We start from the raw sequence: 19,813 nt of genomic DNA on the forward strand, positions 1-19,813 counted from the left end.
AAGACCCTGATCTTGGAGTCAGGCACCTTGGATTCTGTTTCTAGCTCTGTGACACTTTTTGTCTGCCTTTGGAGAGGTCACTAGAACAGTGTTATTCACTGGAAAATGGGGATCATGGCAATTTGCCAGTGGTATAAACTTAAGTCTTAATGTTTGCAGAGTGTTTTTGAGATTTGCAGATAGAAGTTACCATAACAATGCAAATCACCTTTGGATAATCTTGTATGTCATCAGAGCTACCTTTCAAACTCTCTAGCATGTTGTATGTAGTCCTTGATTCACCTGTGCTGAGTATGTACTACTCGAGGGATGCCTTTGCCTCTTATTAACAAAGTGAGTTCTGCCATCTACTGTCCAGTGTGGTAGGAGCTACTTAGAAAGAGGTGGGTTTGCATAAAAGAATGATGAGTTCTGTGTTGCACGACAAATTTCTAGTCCAAATTTCTATTATGGTTGCTATTATGTTTGTATGATTTAGTAGTTTTAACTCTTGTTGGAGAGTACTGGAAATAAGCTGTGGATCATAAACGTCTTATGAGGCAACACTCTCCACCAGCTTGCCTAAGTGGAGGAAGGGAATCATGAGACAAGGCTCACAGGACATACTTTATTTGATACCATTTTTCTCAGCAGTATCATAAAATTATGGTGTTTCTATTTATTTCAAGATATTATAACATAACAAAGAAATGAAAATTAATCAGGAAACTTCATTTGTGCCCTTGAAAATGCCTTTGATAAAACGAAAACAAAATCACTGGCTGTGGCAGAAATGATACTATGATGATACATATTTGCTGCTACTTGCATTTTGAAGAGGTAATGTTGTTAAAAAACATTTAGCATCTCTCGCCTCACTTGCAGATACTCATCCATTACTGTTTACTTTGTTGAAGCATTCACATTTCTTTAGCTGTCAAACAAAATTTCTCTTTTGACATTTATAAATAAGATATAGTTTAAATTTCATGTTACAGCATTTTTTTAAACTGAATTTCACAGAAAATGTTAATATTAGTACATAGACAAATTCATTTACATGATGGATGTAATTATGTACAGTTATTCTATCAAATATCCTAAGGTTTTGGTGCAGCTTCATCTATAAGGAAAGAGTGACAGTCTAGTTCCTTCTGAACACAAGTCATGACAGACCGATCTCAAGCTAGAAACTAGTTTTAGAAGATTCACTGTCTTTTGGATTTAACCTGCAGGCTTTGGATTTTAGTGTCACTCATGAATCCATCTTCTCCCCTAAATCTTTACTCATTAGTTTTACATACTGGGCTTTTTTCTGATCCAGCTGTAATCAAAATTACAGAGATGCAAATAGTGTTACCCTGAAGATGTACCAGTATAATACATCAAAATCTGCTTCATTGGCCACTCCCAATAAATGTCTTTCCCCCTCCTACACTGAATATATAAAGATTATCAATATTTACTATATCACTTATATGGTGAGTTTGTACCTTTTAGGAGATCAAAGTGAATTATAAAAGGCATTCATTTTATTTAAAATGCAGAGTTTATGGTGACTAATTCCATTAATGAGGTACTGAATAGCATCCTGGCTACTTCATACAAGGATAATAGGGTATTCTGGCAGTCTATCATAATCACAACAACATATGCTTCCAACCCACATGAAATTCAACTAACCAAATAAGATTCAAAGGTATTTTAATGCACAATTTGCAGAAACTGGGAGTATGAATGTTGAAGCGCTCACTTTTTACAGTTACTTGAATTACAAAGTGAATAGTTTGTATATCCTGACACCACAAAAATTACCTTAAAACAAAATTAACAAGTATATAAATTAACTCCTAGATTGTAAACTATGTACATCTTACTTATGTTTCACGGTGTTTGTCATAATCCATGAGGCACCTTTTTCATAACAAGTTCAGAGATGGGACCAATGAATTATGCTTTATTTTTATCTTGAAGACCAACTACAACTTTTAGCAGTGGTGAGTAACTAGACAAGACCTTAGCTGGTTAGTGCCACTGAGTTCCTGTTACCAAAGAAATCAATCAGCCTTTTATTGTTGCCTTTCTGAATGCTAAAATACAAAGAATATTTTCAACACCATGAACAGCCTTGAATGCCTCCTGATTTCCACTGTTCCTTTGAAAAATATGTTTATAGTACAACAAAATACATTCTGTACCACTGATGATCCCTGAATATTAATAGCAATGCTGTAACCCACAGGCATGGGAAACCTAAATAAATACTTTCTTCTACTTATATTAATAAAGGTGGAAATTTGTACAACATTTTACTTTCCTGGCTTTTAGTTGATCTTTCCCCCCTTGAGCGTCAAACAGCTTATTGCTAAAATGATTTGGCTTTCTCCAAAAGAAAACTATTTTCATTTGTACACAACAGCATTTGTCTCGCTAATAAATGAGATGTCACCACTTTCAACAGAAATACATTTAAGTGCAATGTATTAAGCTCATTGATTTTTTTTCAAGCATTCCCATCAGAAGATGAAGAAGTACATTTCATAAATCCATCCATTTCTTCAGAGACTAAATCTTCATCACATTTCTTTCTGTGGTCATGCCTTGACAGCTTCTGACTAATTTGCCCATTTGGTCAAGAGTCATGACTCTTTTTCCTTGAGTAATCAGAGCTTCTCCTGTTTTAAGGGGTGAAAAAAAGTTGGCATTAGAAGGGAAATTGTATTGGAGTAACCTACAGGCTCTGATCCAGCTCCCACTGAAAACCTTGTTGACTTTAATGGGAGATGCATTAGACCTTTAATGAATTTGATCTTTGTAAGAGGTTCAGCACAAAGCTTAAGCCCAAGGGAAGCAGCTACACCAGATTTAAGACATCTAGACATCTTTGTGCTTTTCTGATTCTTAGCTGCTATGAGGGTAAAAAGGCTTTCAGTATAATTTAGGCAACCCATACTTGGCCAACAAGTAGTGCCAACAAGGATTGCTGTACTACAGCATGTTGAAACCCACAGCCCACCCCAGCCCACCCTCCCATAGAGGGGAATTCCTAGGGTGGACATAACTACCCTACTTCATTCATATGACAAGAGAGTATCTCTAGCACAAAAACAGATTAAAATGAGGCCCATAAGATTCCTCCCCCAATTTTGCAAAATAATTTTTAGCTATATCACAGAACAATGTCACACAAGATATTTATTTTACTTGGAAGAACATCACATTGTCATTAATCTGAAATACACGGTAATTTTACTTGGGGCCAAATCCTGCCCGTCTCCTCTGATACTGAACAAAGTCTAGTGGAACTAGTGTGCAATGAGTAGGCTTCTGTTATGAAAAAGACAGGACGGGACTTGGGTACCCAATGCAGGGGACCTTCAGTCCCTTCACCTCAGAGCTGAGCTGTGCTCCACTCCAGTATCCCTCCTCTGAAACAGCTTCTAGGAGAGTTTTGTCTTGACACTTCAAGTTACTGAGCACTCAGGCCCTGATCCAAAGCACTTTGGCATGCGAGTAATTCCACTACATTAAAAGCAAGCCCTCTGAAGAGAGCAGTAGTGGATCTGTGGCTGGAACCAACAGTTATTCTATCCTATAGGAAAACTCCCTCCTTCTCTTACTTCCTACAGAGATCCTTAGCTACTTAGAACATCTTTACATCACAGTGGTAGGGTGCTCTGTCCAGGCCATTTCTGAGCAAATCCTGCCTCCCCGCCATCCCCCTCCCCTCCACCTCATTCCTGCATATATGTTCCAAACCCAAAAGTAAGCTGATGAGTCTGATCAGAAATGGTCACACACAGATGTTCTCAGACTTGTCACAGAGGTCAAGCAGATGATCCTCACCAATGTATTTCTGTGTTTGGAAGATGTCAATGGGATCAGATGGACAAGGTACACTCACAGGTGTCTCAGCCCCACCATACCACTGCTGCAGTGCAACCCTGCCTTTGGACTACTGAATTAAGTCCTAGTGGGGGGAAAAAGTACAACAAAAGGGTGATCTTAATACGGACTCAGCTGAAATTTCTGACTTGTTTGCAGAACCAACTCCCTCAGCATGCTGTGTTCACTGTGGTCCCTTTTATCTGACCAGGGCCCCTTCTCCTGTGAGTCCTGCTACTAAAATCCATGTGACTTTACATAACAGAAGGCAGCAGCAGGCCCTTTAACAGACAATCATTTCAATTGCACTCTTTTCACGTATTTTATCACAAGGAAACACTCTAACAAAAGGGAAAGAAATTGAACAAAGGAAGGCACAATACAGACCAACATAAAAACAAAACAAAACAAAAAAGCAATCTTACAGTGGGACACAAGGCAGAAATAGATTAAGCAAGTCATATACATTGTGAATTAAAATTAAAATATAGATGTTATTCATTTATGAGAACTAACCATATCACTATATCCAAGGTCAAAACTACATGTAAAGGAAAGAAATAGTAATAAAAAAACAGTTGTAATAATAATACTGGTAATAAAAGATTTATTACAATTATATCCAAGGTCAAAACTAAATATAAAGAAAAGAAATAAAAATAGTAGTAGTAGTAATAATACTGGTAATAAAAGATTAGGTCAGGTTTCAGCTATTCATGTATTTTTAAAATTGAAAATAGTTAATTGTACATGCCTAAGAAAGCCCAAATAGGTCATCCACTCTGCCTTTAACTTGCCATTTTGTGCTTATGTATTGCATGAATCCAAAATAAATTTTGTCATATAGGATGATTTCTTGCTCTCAATTTCTTGCCTTGATGGAAGTTGATAGGAATTCTTTGCACAAGGGCTATAATTTATATGTATTTGCATTTGTATACCTTTATTTGTATTCAGATTCTTCTGTTTCTGTTGATCTTATCTGAACGGTTGGGACAGGGAGGAGGAAGCGAGAGATTTGGTGTAAGCTGAAGATGCAGTAGGATGGTGACTTCTAATTCTAGATTTGTTTTTGGGTTTTTTGTTTTGTTTTTTTACAGCCTTTAACACGACGTTTGGTATTTGCCATTCCAGTTGCCTGTTCATAGCAGTTTTTAAAGAAATTTAAGGATAAGTATGAAACAATCCTGTAATCCATACATTGTCAAAATAAGTCTGATTTCATTACTGAATAGAAACATCTATCATTTTTATGTATGCAATTAGAGATGCTTCAGCATTTTAATCCTTTCTGATTTCTATGATAGACTTTTATAATCACATCCTATCAGTGTAGATGTCTGGCCCTCTTACATGGCAGGACAATAAAAAGAGCAACAAATAGACTGTGCAGATCCTGGAGAATTGATCCAACCATAGAAGACATACCTCTCCCCCTGTGACACTCATTCTGAAGTTAAAATCTCCTAGTAAAACACAATAATGACTCTGCCTAGGTTCTGGTAAGCAACTTTAAGTATTCTGCACCAACTAAAATCTGGTCCATAATGCAGGGAAATCAAGCTTATCCCTATAATAGGCATGCACCATTTAGGACAGGGGTGGGCAAAGCTCAGCCCACGGGGCTGGATCGGGTCCACAGTGGATTTCATTTCCTAGCAGCCCCTGCCTGCATTGCTGTGGCTGGTTTCCATGGAGAACCCAGCAGTGGTGGCGTCATGACAGTGCAGGACCAGGGTTTGCATGGGAGCCAACCGTAGCAGCACTGGCAGGGTGCGCACAGCTGGGCATCGACCTGCTCTGGGGCTGGGATCTTGCAGTGGTGACAGTGTAGTCCGGAGCCAGAACAGAGATGTGATCCGCTGCCCACATGCCTGGGTAGGGGAAAGCAGGCACCAGATCACAGCTGTGTCCTGGCTCTGGACCTTGCTATCACCACTACAAGATCCCAGCCCTGGCCCAGGAGCAGCTCCCGACTCAGCCGCATGCCCTACCAGAGCTGTTGGGGCCAGTCCCCATGGAAACCCTGGCCCCACCCTGTCATGTTGCCACCACTACTGGGGTCTCCAGGGAAACTGGTCACAGCAATGAGGGCAGGGGCTGATCGGAAATGGGGCCGGCTGCCTGCCAGATCTGCCATTTTGCTCACCCCTGACCTAGAAGCAAGTAACTACCCTTTGGGTGCATCTACACAAGATGCTACTGCACAGTCATTATTGCACATTTATTTAGTTATTTATACTTTTTATACTCTTTAAACAATTTATTTATTTATACTGTGCAATAGTATATTAGCACTGTCTGTGCTGTGATGCACTATTGTTCAGTGTTTTTGGCTACTATGCAGTTAGAGTCTTGTGTCCATTTCTATTTGATATTCAATCACTGTAGTAGTATTTCATTGCCATGCCTTGTAAGGTGGAGACATCCCCAAAATGCCTTTTTGAAAAGTATCATTTTAACATATCTTCATTCCAGTTTGTCTAATTATGTCTTTCTAGTGGCCATATTCCACCATATGGTATGCAAAATTGAAATGGTAGATGTGTCTGAAGTATCCTGGTCATTGGGAGTGACTGCTGTCAAAAATGCTGGATGCAGTCAGACAATTAATTCTTTTGACTTTTATGCTGTTGAGTCTAATTGGTTGCATTCTTAAAATGACAGAAGCTTGTTACAGTGATTCTCTCCTTCCTTGTAGAAATTAAAAGTAAGTGTACTGTATACACAATTTCCTAGAACTAACAAGACCACACATCTGCTGTATTCAAGAAAAAATGTTGATGTCTTATTGAGTGAGCAGATCTAAAAGGCAAATATTTATCTTATCTGGTATTTCAGTAGTTTATAACAGTATAGTACAGCAAGCTCTCTCTTCTGGGAATACAGTCATTTCAATGTGTGCTTCTGCCTTAAGTGATTTTATTAGCACCAGCTACAAGTAGGTCATATATGCCAAAACAGCAGTAATGGGAAAAGTTATAGCTGCATTAAACATCAACATATTTTTCCAACATTAACTATATATCAGGACATTGAAGAAAGCGAATGTTCTTGCATTATGTTTGCAGGAGGGAAAATTAATCTGGGACTCATGAACGCATTTCAGGAGGTTACATGCACTCTGTCCTTCCCACAGTGTTAACTGAAAGAGGGTCTGCCTAATTGGGAGGTGCATTGTAGGAAAAATGCTCAAAACTCCCAGTTCTATTATTAAGGAGTTTCAAAAGAGGAGGTAAAACCCAAGTATAAACATATTTCCAAGCAATTTTGAGTCTCCTCTGTAGCAATACCTAATTAAACAAAGAATAATAAATATAGCTTTTGCAAGTAGGTTTTATACAGAGATGTCATCTTCTTTTAAAGAACAGAAACAGAATCTAAGGGAAATTAAGAATAGTATTTTTTTAATTACTACTAGATCTGTTGATAACTTGTTTCTGTGCTTCCCAAAGAGAAGTTAGCACTTGAGTAGTTTTTTCCTGAAATACAAGAAAAATCAAAGAGAAAGTTAAGATGGTTATGGGGAAGGGGGAAAATATATGGCACCATCTTCAAGATACCTTTTATTTAATCTTTATCATATCCTGAACCTCTGTGTGTAATTGACCTATTCTTAACTATGCTCCTGAAATGCATAGTAAAAGTATTGCAATATTTTATCTACTGGATGTTTGTTGTCCTGTCATAAGGTAAAAGTGTCTAGCTAGAAGACGGAAAAATAGCTAAATAGACAAATATGTGCCACATCTAGTTAGTAATCAATACCCGTACTCACTGGTTGTGCTTTTTAAAAACTGTTTAATATATCTCCTGTTCTGATTAGTCCCAGATAGTAAGCTAAGTATTCTGAAAACCATCCAAGCTGTAAATTCTTCATCACAAGTAATCTGAACCTAAGTAATGTTGCTAAAAAATGAAATAATAGGTATTGCTCAGAATTTCTCCTCTTCCACTTTGTGCCCTATCTCTAACACTTCCCTAATAAACCTGATGTGTTTGCAGGAAAATCACCACAGCCAGCACAGACATCCTATACCTGCATATAAAGCACAGGTCAGAGTACCCAGAGATCACCCAGGTGTCAGCACCATGGAGTCACTAGCAGTTAGTATTGTTTATAGTGTACTGTGAGCTAAGTAGGGAACCGAACCAGCACACAGCCAGCCTGAAGTCACAGTCAGTACAAATCCCACTTTCACATTCTCTTTCCAGAGTTTTACTGTTAGCTACAGCTGAGGATCTAGGCTGGCATGCTTATCTTGATAAAATGCCTCTGTAAAGATAAAGTCCCTAGCACTGTGAGCAGTTTTTAGACAGACAGCCTTCTAAAAAAAAGCATTTAACAGAGCTGTATAAAATAAAAATTGTTCTGATTCTTCCCAGAGTTTTGCTCTTCAGATTGTTATCCAAAAGGACAAATGAAAGGCCTGGAGAAACGGAGAGAAAGAGAGAGGATTTTATAAACAAATAAAGGGCTGAAACTAGTTCCTTCAGAGCCAAATGCCTACTAAGTATCTGGAAAGCATTACTGGTCACTACACTACCACACCTTTAAAATAAAGCAGAAATCTGGAGCAATTATGCAAATCACTTAACATTTTCATAAATAACTGCACAATGGTCCTGATTACCAGAATTTAAGCTTCTCTATCCTGCAGTAAGAAGCAATTCTTAGGAAGAAAGGAATTACTATTCTCTTTGCTCACCCTAGCATTTCCCAGAGCTACTGTTTAAGGGTGCTTGTACATGCAATGAGGGTTTAGTTCAGTTTAGGTCTTCCTGAATTGAAAGGGTAGGTTTTTAAAAACCTACCGTTTCCACCATTTCAATTTAGGGAGAACTAAACACCCATTGCATGTACACAAGGGCTAAGAGGCCCAATCTTTACAGCCTGTAGCACCCCTCCAGACAGCTCCTGAGTGGGCAGGAGCTGCCTGGGGAGCACCACAGCTGCCAAGGGAAGCACCAGACCCTGCGCAGCTCAGACAGGCAGGCAGGCTCCAGAAGGGAAAAAAAAAAAAAAAAAAAATAGAAGATTACGCTCCTCGCCACTTTTATTTTCTTTCAGTTGAGCCAGCCTGCTTGCACAGCCCCTGAGCTGCATGGGGCCCAGTGCTTCCCTCCATGGTGGCAGTGAACCCCCGGCACCACCCGGCCTGGGTACCAGCAGGCGGGTGCCACCTAGGGTGTGCCACCACTGTGGAGAGAAGCACTGGGGTCCCCTGCAGTTCAGAGACTGCTCAGCCTGCCGGCAGCTTGCCCCTCCTCCCCGCCCCACAGGAGAGGCTGGTAAGCTCCAGCACCCCGTGCACCATCCCTGCCACCTGGGACCACCCGGGAACGGCTGACTTGCCCCTGAGGCAGAGCGGCAAGGCAGCAGGAGGGTGGCTGGGTGTGCTGGTGATGGGAGAAAGTGGCAGGGATGGTGCACATGGCTCTGGAAGCCTGCCAAGCCTGAGTTTTCCCAAACATGTTGGCTTCCAGCACCCCACGCACCATTGCACTTCGTTAGGTAGCAAGCTAAAACACCTCGGATGCGTTTTACCTTGCTACATAACAAAGTCATTTAAAGCAGAATACGCCTCCAAGTATGTAAATAGCAACGCCATTAAAGTGGAATTCACTGCCGAGCATGCAAGTAGCAACACCATTAAAGCGGTGCAAAAGGGCAATTAAGCCACTTTAGAGGCCAATTTTGTTGCATGTACAAAGGCCCTAAGTTACTTTAGCAGTAATTTGTGGCTCAGCTCTGACTACTTCTGGCCCAAGACTAGTAGAGGGCTATGGTTGGTTACAAGAAGTGGCACTTAGGCTAAGTACAGATGATCAAAAAGGCCAAGGCTGAATCGATTAAATCTGCATAGGTTAGTTTAAGCTGTGTAGATTGAACTGATAAACAAGTGAACAGATGTTCACTTTTGATTCTGGAAATGCAGCCACATGCCTGCAGTGGCCCAGGCCAGAAGCTGGGGGGCGCTAGACCTTGCCTCCCTACTCAGTTGGAGCAGACAGCTTGGGCAAGACTAGCTTGCCCACTTTGCGAGGGAAGGGTTGGCAGGGGAGGTGAAAAGCATCCTGAGATGTTGGGGACAGAGGTCATCCAGGACAGAAGTTCAGTAAACTGTTTTTCCTTTAGCTTCCTTCAGCTGATGAGTTTTATCATAAACTTGGGACCATTCACCCTTTAGAGAGACAAAACTGCAGCCTATCTATAATCAGGCCCTCTTTTGCAAGCTTAAACACTGAGTTACGGTACAGTTAAAACTCCCTCCCGGTGGTAGCAGGCAGAGTATTGCTACTACCCAAATCAGATTAGTGACTCTCTCTCCCCATGGAGTCAAAACTCCTGTTGTGACCTATGACCTCACCTGTGCTTTACCACAAAAGTGGCAAATAAGTGAAAATAATCTACCGCAGAGCAGCTACTCTGTTACCTAGGATAATAGATGTACTGGGAGACTGGCTACTGACAAAAGAAACAAGAGACAGGTCTACAGCCCAACTTTTTATTATTTATACTGTGAAGCACAAGAATAGACACTGGGAAAGTGTTTATCTAGCTACCTGACAGAACAATATAGGTTCTCACTGAAACTGGTTAGAGAGACTCAGGAGAGTGGCATGCAGACTGATAGCAGCTCTTCTTGAATTTGTTGAGTTCTCCCATTTTTCATCCAGTCTATATCCTATATTTATATATGGCTTATTTTAATAAACATTCTCTGATTTGTTTTGTTTAAATTTCTTGATTTCACTGGGACTTTGGGCACTGGACTGAACTAGTTTTTCTACAGGCTTGAGAGGTGCCAATTAGCTGGGCTCTATGTCATGAAAATTGCAATTCTGGAGGCAAAGATTTCTTATCTCTTTTCTTCATCATGTTGGAATGCTGCTTGCCATTATCCTGTTTTCCTTTTCATTTTGTTTTATGGTCTTCACTGACAAGGCTGCCTTGTTTTTAAAACTAATCTAAGAAGTTTAATGCACGCATCTTTTATAGCAAAAATTACATCTACAGCTGCAATTACACATTTGGTTACATAAAACACTACTTTTGACATTTTAAGCTAAAGATATGTTATAGTATGTTTGGCTTATCCATTTAAGGCCTTCTTGAATAATATCTCCTTTCAGGCCTTTTCCTCTGTTTAATTTGATTTCTCTATTAGTTCAGCTGGGTGTGCTAATTACTGCTTGTAATGCCTCAAAAGGTCACTCTGTAGTAACTCAGAAACAGGCTTCAGGGCCTTCTGCTTTACTTCTGTAGGTTGCTCTCAGTCCCTTGAAAACAGCCAGCCCTGACAAGAAGCATTCGGAGGGAACAACCATGTCTAATCCTCTAGCTACTAGCAGGATGCTTAATTGCCTGATCCCAGTCTAATACTTGCTCTCCGACTGATTTTTGTTGCTAGCAAAGTACTACCCAGTGTCCAGTGTTGCCCCACTTCTTTGGCTGTGAGGGACTGCTTTATGTTGCATATTTCACTTGTTTCCTAAAGGTGTGGTTCTGAGGCACTCTAACCATAAATGCCTGTAGAGAGCAGACCTAAGTGCAGAGCTGCAACCTCAGCCCCCGAAAAAGCCTTAGAGCAAAGGCCATGGAAAAAGCAAGAGGGACGAAGTTACAAAATCTGTGAAACAGGAACAGCTGAATGTCAACTAAACTGAAACTACTTTTACTAAAGCCATAAACTTTTCTATTGATCTTAAAATTTACAAAATGTAAGGAGTCCAGTTGTATGAGTGATCTCTAATATTCACAGATGTGAACAGAGACCAATAAAATGAAGAAAAAAATATAACTGGATCAGGAGAATGGGCCAGGAGATGGCAAAGGTGTGCTATACAGGCATGTGTAAACTAATTAGTGTGAGAGAAGAGAACAAAATCAGGAATAGAAGCTGAAGGGAAGTCATCCAGCACACCGATAAGGAAAGGATATAGAAGTTATTGGTAAAATTATTAACATGTATAACATGCTAAGTTGTGTTAGCAAGGAACTGAAATAAAAAATAAGAGTGAAGGCTACTGCTATATAACATGAAATGCTTGAATCTCATCTGAAATTTTGTGCAAAGTAAGTTGTCATTCTTTAGAAAGCCCATTATTACTATAAGGCTTCATCTTCTCCACTGAAGTCTAGGGGAGATTTGCTGCTGATTTCAACGAGAACACAATCAAGGCCTTAGAGAGGCTGCAGTGTGCAAGGCAACAAGCAAAACAAACATCAGCTTTCAGAACAGGTGGCGAGTATTACTTTTTTCCTCATTGAAAAAGAGATTGACATTTACTACATTTTGAAAAACGGTTGCTAATGCGTATTAGCAGGGATGGAAATGGTTTCCTACATGAGCTTCTATATAGGACACAGACACAAGGTGAAAACAAAAGGGAGAAACACAAGAAACTTGGCTTGCTCCAGGAGGGTAATAAATTAACTATTATAAGTAAACCAAGAACACCAGTAAGATCAACAAAACCTTCACCTTCAGTCTGGGGAAGGCTGGAGCCTAGATTAGAGAAAAGGGCTCAGCTAATAAAAAATTATGTGGGGGAAATGGGAAGGGTTAGAATAAGCATGATTGGGTAAAAATCAGATGGCTTTTCCTAAAATAGATTATAATTAGTTGCATTTTGTTGTGTTAGACATGATGGAAAACCTTCAGCTGGTTTAAATCAGCATGGCACCACTGATGTCAGTATAGTTGCACCAATTCACACCACCATAGAATGTGACCCATATAAATCTAGGTTAGTCACTAAAACAGATCAAAGGCCCACCAAAATCTAGAGAGGTAAGGCATGAAACTTTCTGAAGGCAGCAAGCACACAAGGTGTGATGTGGCTAACATCTTGGCCAGCTGCCTTAGACTTTGCAGCCCAAACAGCTATTTGATTGGTTTGTTGGTTTGATTGGTTGGTTGGTTGTGCAATTTATATGCTGCCCCTCCCAACAAAGGCTCAGGGAGGCTTACAGCAGAAAGAGGGAAGCAGAACGACTAAAAAGGGCAACTAGAATAAATAAAACAAAATAACAACACAACAAATAAAGCAGAGACCCACTAAACAACACTCCGCCTAATTTTGGTTGTTAAATACCTGCCTGAACAGAAAGGTCTTGTAGTGATTCCAAAAGATGTCCAGGCTTGGGCTCTGGTGAGCCTCAAGAGGGAGGGAGTTCAGAGCTGAGGGGCAGCTTCTGAGACTGCTCTGCATGTTTTCACTTAGAGGACTTGATGTACTCATGGTAATTGCAGGAGATTGCTCTTGACTGACCCTGGGGATCGCAATAGGGCATAGAGAGAAAGGCAGACCTTTAGGTATGCAAGTCCCAGGCTGTTAGGACTTTATAGGTCAAAACTGGTAACCTGAATTGCACCCACAAAGCCCTTGCAGATGATGGAGGACTGGAGTTATATGTTCCTGGTGACCCAACCCCAACAGAAGGCAGGCCACTGTGTTTTGCAACAGCTACAGTGTCCAATTAATTTTTAAGGGTGTCCCCACACAGAGCACTTTACAATAGTTCAGCCTTGAGATTACAAAGGTATGGATGATGATGGCCAGATTAGAATTTCTAAGAAAGGGTCACAGCCTTCTCATCAGATGGAGTGAAAAGGTCTCTTAGCCAGAACAGCCACTGCTACATGAAGATCCAGGTGCAGCAAAGGAACCAGGAGCACTCCAAGGCTACAAACATGAATGACCAAGTTTCAGTTGGTTCACCCACATCCAGTCCTCAACTACAGCCAGGCACTGGGAAAGGACTGAGTCTGCAAGGGCAAGGTCAGAAGAGAAGAGAGGTAGAGTGGGTGTCATCATCACACTGGTGGCATCTCACTCTGAATCACCACACAATATTCCCCAGTGGCCTCACAGACACATTAAACATAAGTGCAGACAAGATGGTGCCCTAGAGGACCCCACAAAAAAGGTTCCAAGGGGATGACGAGTACTTGCCCATCAACACCCTAAGGGACCACTGTGCTAGGAAAGAACAGAACCAATTTAAGAGCTATTCGGCAAATAACCACCAGGTCATGTTAATGCTTGATCAATACTTTGTGGTCAACTATATCAAAAGTCACAGAAAGATCGAGTAAGATCAGCAATTTCCCTTGTCAATCTCCAGGCAAAGTTCATTGATCAAGGCCATGAGCAGAGTCTAGAGGCAGGTAATTTTTGCCTGCAGAGTTGGTGCAAATTCATTACAGTGGACTGAAGAAGACTTGATCTCTGGGCAGGGACAAGCTGGGTTAACCATGCCTTGGTTCCACTGAATGACATTCGGAAGATGCAATGGCAGTGGAGAAAAAAAGCTTCTTTGTTGCCACCACTGCCACACCATAGTTCTTGAAGAAAGATCCATACTACAATTGGCTGGCTTTGGCACAGGTTTCACAGATTTCATAGATATTAGGGGCTGGAAAGGACCTCAAAAGATCATCCGGTCCAGCCCCCCTGCTATAGACAGGAAGTCAGCTGGGATCAAGTGACCCAAGCAAGAAATAAATCCAGCTGTTTTGAGAGCCAACTGTGCTCCAGCCACCTACTCTCCAGCTGAAGCTGTCTTGGTTCCCCCTTGTACCAGGGGGACTGGACACCTGGGTGCCATGGTGTCTATGGCCAGGGTCAGTGTGCTATACCACAGATCAGCCAGGCCATCAACAGAGTAGACATTAAGGTCAATGGGATTCCATGAGTCTCTGAGGGCAGACCAGTCTGGCTGGTCCATCACCCCAACAGGGGCAATGGAGAACAGTGATCTGTGCCTCTAGGAGGTAGTGGTCTGATAACTGAAAATGATCAATTTACAGTTTTGTAACAGAGAGCCTCGGAGGGGGCTCTCTGTTCCTTTAAGGGAAGAAGCAGCCTAGGCAAGGAGCACTGCAGGCCAGGCAGAGCACCAAAGCTGCAGGTCACCCAAGGCAACAGGCTAATGAAGCAATTAGCAGGCACCTGCCCGTGGTCCACCAACCGGATGCAAGCAGAGCCCTGGGAGCTCATAAACCCAAGGCTGAGGCTGATTCAGGGGGGTTTCTTTTCCTGGCAGCCACAGGGAAAGAAGCTCCTACTCAGGAGAGCCACTCAGGGATGCTGGACCAACTGCTTTGTTGCCTACAGAAACAGAGAGGCTCAGGGAGCTCACAAGAAGCCCAGGATGCTGTAATAGCGAGTGAAGGCTTACACTCTTAAAGGGACAGCGGGTTGTTATTCCTTTATGTTATGTTATAACCCAGGGGCTTATTTTTATATTGTGTTTAGACTGGAGGTTTGGAATGAAGCTGGAAGGGGAAGTTTGGAGGTGTCATTAGTGCCCGAGAGGCACATAACTGCCTTGAGCCCTGCTAGGGGCAGATAGTGCAAGGCATAGAGACGGGGCCAACAGCCCAGTGCCAGAGAAGGTACAGCCACAAGACAGGGGCCAGGGTCCCAGTGATGGAGGGGACAAATGAGGGCAAGTGCCTCAGATCCAGGTCCAATTCAGTGGGCCCAGGTTAGAAGGCCTAGCTGGATTAAAGGGGAGGAGGCCAAAACCCCAACAGAGGGAACATCATCCTTGTAACACCTGTGAGGCATGGAGTGTGGTAAAGGGGGGGATTTGGAGCCATGCAGTTAGCCCTTAAGGCTTGGGTGCCCAGCTGGGCACAGTTGACTATAGAGGCCCAACCAGGGGACTAGGGACCAGGACGGACTAGTAGGGTGCTGGGGACCCTACCAGGGGTTCAGTGAACCAGGGCTACACAAAGGTTTGTGGGCAGCCTCCCTATTTATCATTATTCTATCACGGTGTAGCAGATAATATGGGAAGGTGCCCTAAGGGCGGAGCAGGGCATGGTCATGGAGCTACCAGGGGGCGTCACAGCCACCCCTAGGACCCTGACATGTTACAGTTATGTTTTCAGGGGACAGGATGGGATCATGACTTTGACAACGAGTCTGGAGTTAAGTCTGAGACTCATGCCTCTGAAATCATAACAAGACACCTTAATCGCTTGGGCATTGCGTCACTCTAAGTCTGCTTATGGTCTCATTTATACTGAATGCACTTACTCAGTATCATTAGAAGATGTTCAAAGGTGACATGAAACTTCAAACACTTTTCTCACAGGAAATTAGGTGAAAAAAAAATTACATAAAAATAAGAATACTCCCAAGTAATACAGCATTCCCTGTCTGTTTTGTATCAAGTTTTCCTGTTTTAACTTCAAAGTACAATAAATTGCATTTTACTAAAATCTCAAAAATTCTAAGTCTTAATCCAATAGTCTTTACTACAGCAGAACTGTGAGGACCTATGACCAAGTTTGGTAGATGTATCTAACAGGCAATTAATGATTTCAAGAAGTACAGGGTCATGATTCACCTTCTAACTCAGAGGGAAAAGTTAGAGTACAAAACAACGAAGGTTTGTAATAAAGGTTAAATGACCTTACAGCACAAATTCTGGCTTTTCTGCAAGCTTCAGAGCCTCATGCATCCCTGCAGCTGACAGTTTCCGGTTGATATTTCTATATCTGCATTGAAGTAGATTGCGATAGGTTGTCCTCAGGTCCCGATTGAAGAAGGCATATATAAAAGGGTTAATAAGAGAATTTGCATAACCCAACCACAGAAATGTTCTCTCAACCCACAATGGGATGCAGCTGCATGCTGTACCACAGATAAAGGGTCTGGCAGTTGAAAGTATGAAAAATGGAAGCCAGCACACAGTAAATGCCCCCACAATAATTCCAAGAGTAGTGGCAGCCTTCTGTTCCCTTTTGAAGATGGAAATGTTTCTTCTATCGTGTTTAAGGAGTCGTGAAAAATTTGTGCATTCTTCAGATTCCTTGTGTAGTTTTACAACTCCATTCACAGAAATCCCTTCAGTTTCTTCTGGCCGTGGGAAGCCAGCAAACTTGTGTTTAGCAGCACTCCTCTTGGCAGCTTTATAAATCTGATAGTACATGAAAAGCATCACTGACATTGGGATATAAAATGCAACTGCAGTGGAGTAAATTGTATAGCCGAAGTCTTGACTGATTAAACAAACCTTTTCATCATTCACATTTTGGGCCCAACCAAAGAGGGGTGGGATAGTGATAGAGGCAGATAAGAGCCATACGCACAGGATCATTTTAGCCATACACTTCCCATTCTGCCTTACAGGATATGTAAGAGGTCTTGTTATTCCAAGGTACCTAGAACAATAATGCAGAGTTACTACATGATACATTCGTTTATAAGTAAAACTATTTTATACAGTCTGCCATAAAGACATTAAACAAATGTGATATGGTTTATTTTATGTTCTCTCTCCTGTACTTTTCAAACTTTCAGCTAACTGACAATTTAATTTATGATCAATCTTTCTGAAAGCAGAAAACCTCCCATTGACTTCTGTGTGGCCAAGCTTTTACCTCAGACATAGAATCTCATAAGTGTTATAAAATATTCTGAAAGTTTAAGTGAAAAATGATATCTCTTGCAAAATTCAGTTTTCTTGGCTAACTTTTGGAATTCAAGTCATGGTGCATGGTTCTCAGTTTACCCAAAGAAACATTAATGCTATAACTGTCTTTAATATTATTATTATTATTATTATTGTGTGATCCTTCAAGAGACAATATACAGAAATCTTACAGATCCAGGACACTAAAATTGATAAAATATATTGTGATTTTTTTTAACCATTATGTTTTAGAGAGGAAAACTCTGAATTTGTGAACCATTCAATTCATAATTTTTTTATAGTTACTTCTTTTGATGAATGCCATTTTTTAGCATTAATCAAGCATTTCTTGAACAACATAAGTAACATTATACCTTAAGTTTAATATGACCTAAAATATCTAGAACTCAGAGAATGTAAGACTTACAAATGACTAAGAAAACAGATTAAAATACTAATAGTGATAGAAAGGATAGGTTAATGATACAACTTACTAATCAAATGATGTCTACTACCTGATTTCTATAGTATATATCTGTCCTAAATATAAGAATGAAACATATGCATTTTGCTCAGACTGATTGTTCTACATAACTAGATATAAAGAAATATCCTTATCCCGGGGGACACAAACGGATGTTCCGGAACCCCCTCTCATGGTGGGACCCGAGGCTGGGGTGAGTTCCCCGAAGAACAAAACCAAAAGCCCTAAGGAGGTGACTTACTTACCTTCAACAGGAAAAGCCTCACTGCGCCAAGAAGAGCCACTGGCACGGTTCATCAGCCACTTATTTGTGGCTGGGAGCAGCGCCGGCAGATGACATCATCAAAAACTGCTGCCCAGTGGATTTAAAAGCTGGCGGCAGGGAAACAGTGGGGGCAGCCGCTAAGCCTGGGATAGGAGGTGAAGCTGATTCCCAGGCTACTGGGTTGCAGAAGCAACAGATTGGCGGGGGACCAGGTGGGGACTCACCAGAGGGGTCCCGGCTCCCCTGAAGGATAAACACTCGGCTCAGCAGGGCAGCCGGGCCAAGGAGGACAGCGTTGAGGGATCCCAATGGCTAGAGATGCTGGAGCCATGAGTGGGGTGGGCTGAAGCCCAAACCCCTGCTGTTCTTTTTCTTTTCTCTTTGTTTTACATTAGTACCCTGAAGGGCACCCAGAGCCTGAACTGGGGAAGGCATCCCCAATCGACCCACAGGGTCAAGAAGAGGCACGGAGGCAGCCCCATCGAATGTGACATCCCAAAGATAAGGCCCAAGCAGACGTTGGGACAAGACTGGTCCCAAACCCATAGACACCCTGGGCAAAGACAAACACCAAGGGTCAGGCAAAAGGGGGCAAGAGCAAGAGCAAACATCAAGGGGACAAGCCGGCGATCTATCACCTGGTCGTCCTGAAGGCTGGTGTATGGCTGGGATGTAGGGGAGGTGGAGCCTCAAGAACACCCACAAGGGGCAGCACCCAGTCCACAAGTTTCCACAAGGGAGAGTCCCACTACTGAAAGGAAGATCAAGTCGTAGCAGGAAAGTGTCGGGGCCTCCCTTGGGGTTGAATGCAGCCCAACACCCAAGTCTTGGTGATACACCCCGAGGCCTGAACTGGGCATGCGCTCTAAGGCTGCTAGAGAGCTCCTATACCAAATCAGGCAGGTGCAATCTTAAGACTTCATCTCCTCGCTAAAATAGATTAAAATGCTCTAAATTGCATGAATTTTTTTAATATAATAATTTAACCGATTATGGAAGTTAATAGATTCAGGTAAACTCATCTTATAAATTCTTGTTGACTTCATGTTGTTTTGTTTAGAAATACCTGAAATAAAATTTTGAAAGAGTTGAGTGTCAGGAATTAGGGCTGTGCAAAGCTTCAGTTGCTGATTCGATTCGGCCCAATTCGGTGGCCGAACCTCCAAATCTGATTTGAATCAGGAGACCCTTTAATCTCTCTGAATCGAATTGGAACCCTCCGAATCGATTCAGAGAGGTTCAGAAAAATTCTACGATTTGGACACAGACACAGCTTTACATGCTTTTTCTATGTACTGGAAGGTACCAGGCGGTTTGTGAATGCTGAGATGGTGGGGCAGAGGGAGTGTCCCACAAGAATGCGGGTGGTGTCCCCAGTGCACTTGGCAGCAGACCCAGAAGAGGCCCAGAAGCACTTCTGGTCCACTTCTGGGTCCGCGCCAAGGGCCCCCCCAGGCTCGGTGACTGGTGCCTCCTGCGTCTGGGGTGGCACCTGGGGTCCCCCTGCAGCTGATCGCCACTTGGCAGCGGATGTGGAAGTGGACCAGAAGTACTTTCGATCCACTTACAGGTTTGCTGCCGAGCACATGGGGAGGCTCCCCCACACTCCTGTGGGATGCTCCATCCATCCCAGCATCTCAGTGTTCACGAGCCGCACCTGGTACCTCAAGGTACGCAGAAAAAACATTGAAAGCTGTGTCTATGGCCGAATCCCTGATTCTCTGAATCAGCATCAAATCTTCAGATTCAGATTCAGCCAAAG

The 19,813-nt window shown here is 42.1% G+C and overlaps 1 protein-coding gene across 2 annotated transcripts in view; it reads right to left on the bottom strand.

Annotated features, from left to right (window-relative positions):
* Positions 1-593: 593 nt before the first annotated feature.
* Positions 594-19,813, bottom strand: part of HTR7 (5-hydroxytryptamine receptor 7) — a 56,843-nt gene continuing 37,623 nt past the window's right edge. Inside the window, exons 2-3 of one of the 2 annotated variants that reach the window (XM_019484263.2) lie at positions 16,305-17,051; positions 594-2,654 (exon numbers count right to left, since the gene is read on the bottom strand). In XM_019484263.2, the coding sequence (XP_019339808.1) occupies positions 2,612-2,654; positions 16,305-17,051 (790 nt within the window). In that variant the 3' untranslated portion in view covers positions 594-2,611. Of the gene's footprint in view, positions 2,655-16,299; positions 17,052-19,813 lie in introns of both variants that reach the window. The other variant, XM_006268666.4, reaches the window with a different exon arrangement.

This window comes from Alligator mississippiensis, chromosome 6 (genome assembly GCF_030867095.1).
Source record: "Alligator mississippiensis isolate rAllMis1 chromosome 6, rAllMis1, whole genome shotgun sequence".
NCBI lineage: Eukaryota > Metazoa > Chordata > Crocodylia > Alligatoridae > Alligator > Alligator mississippiensis.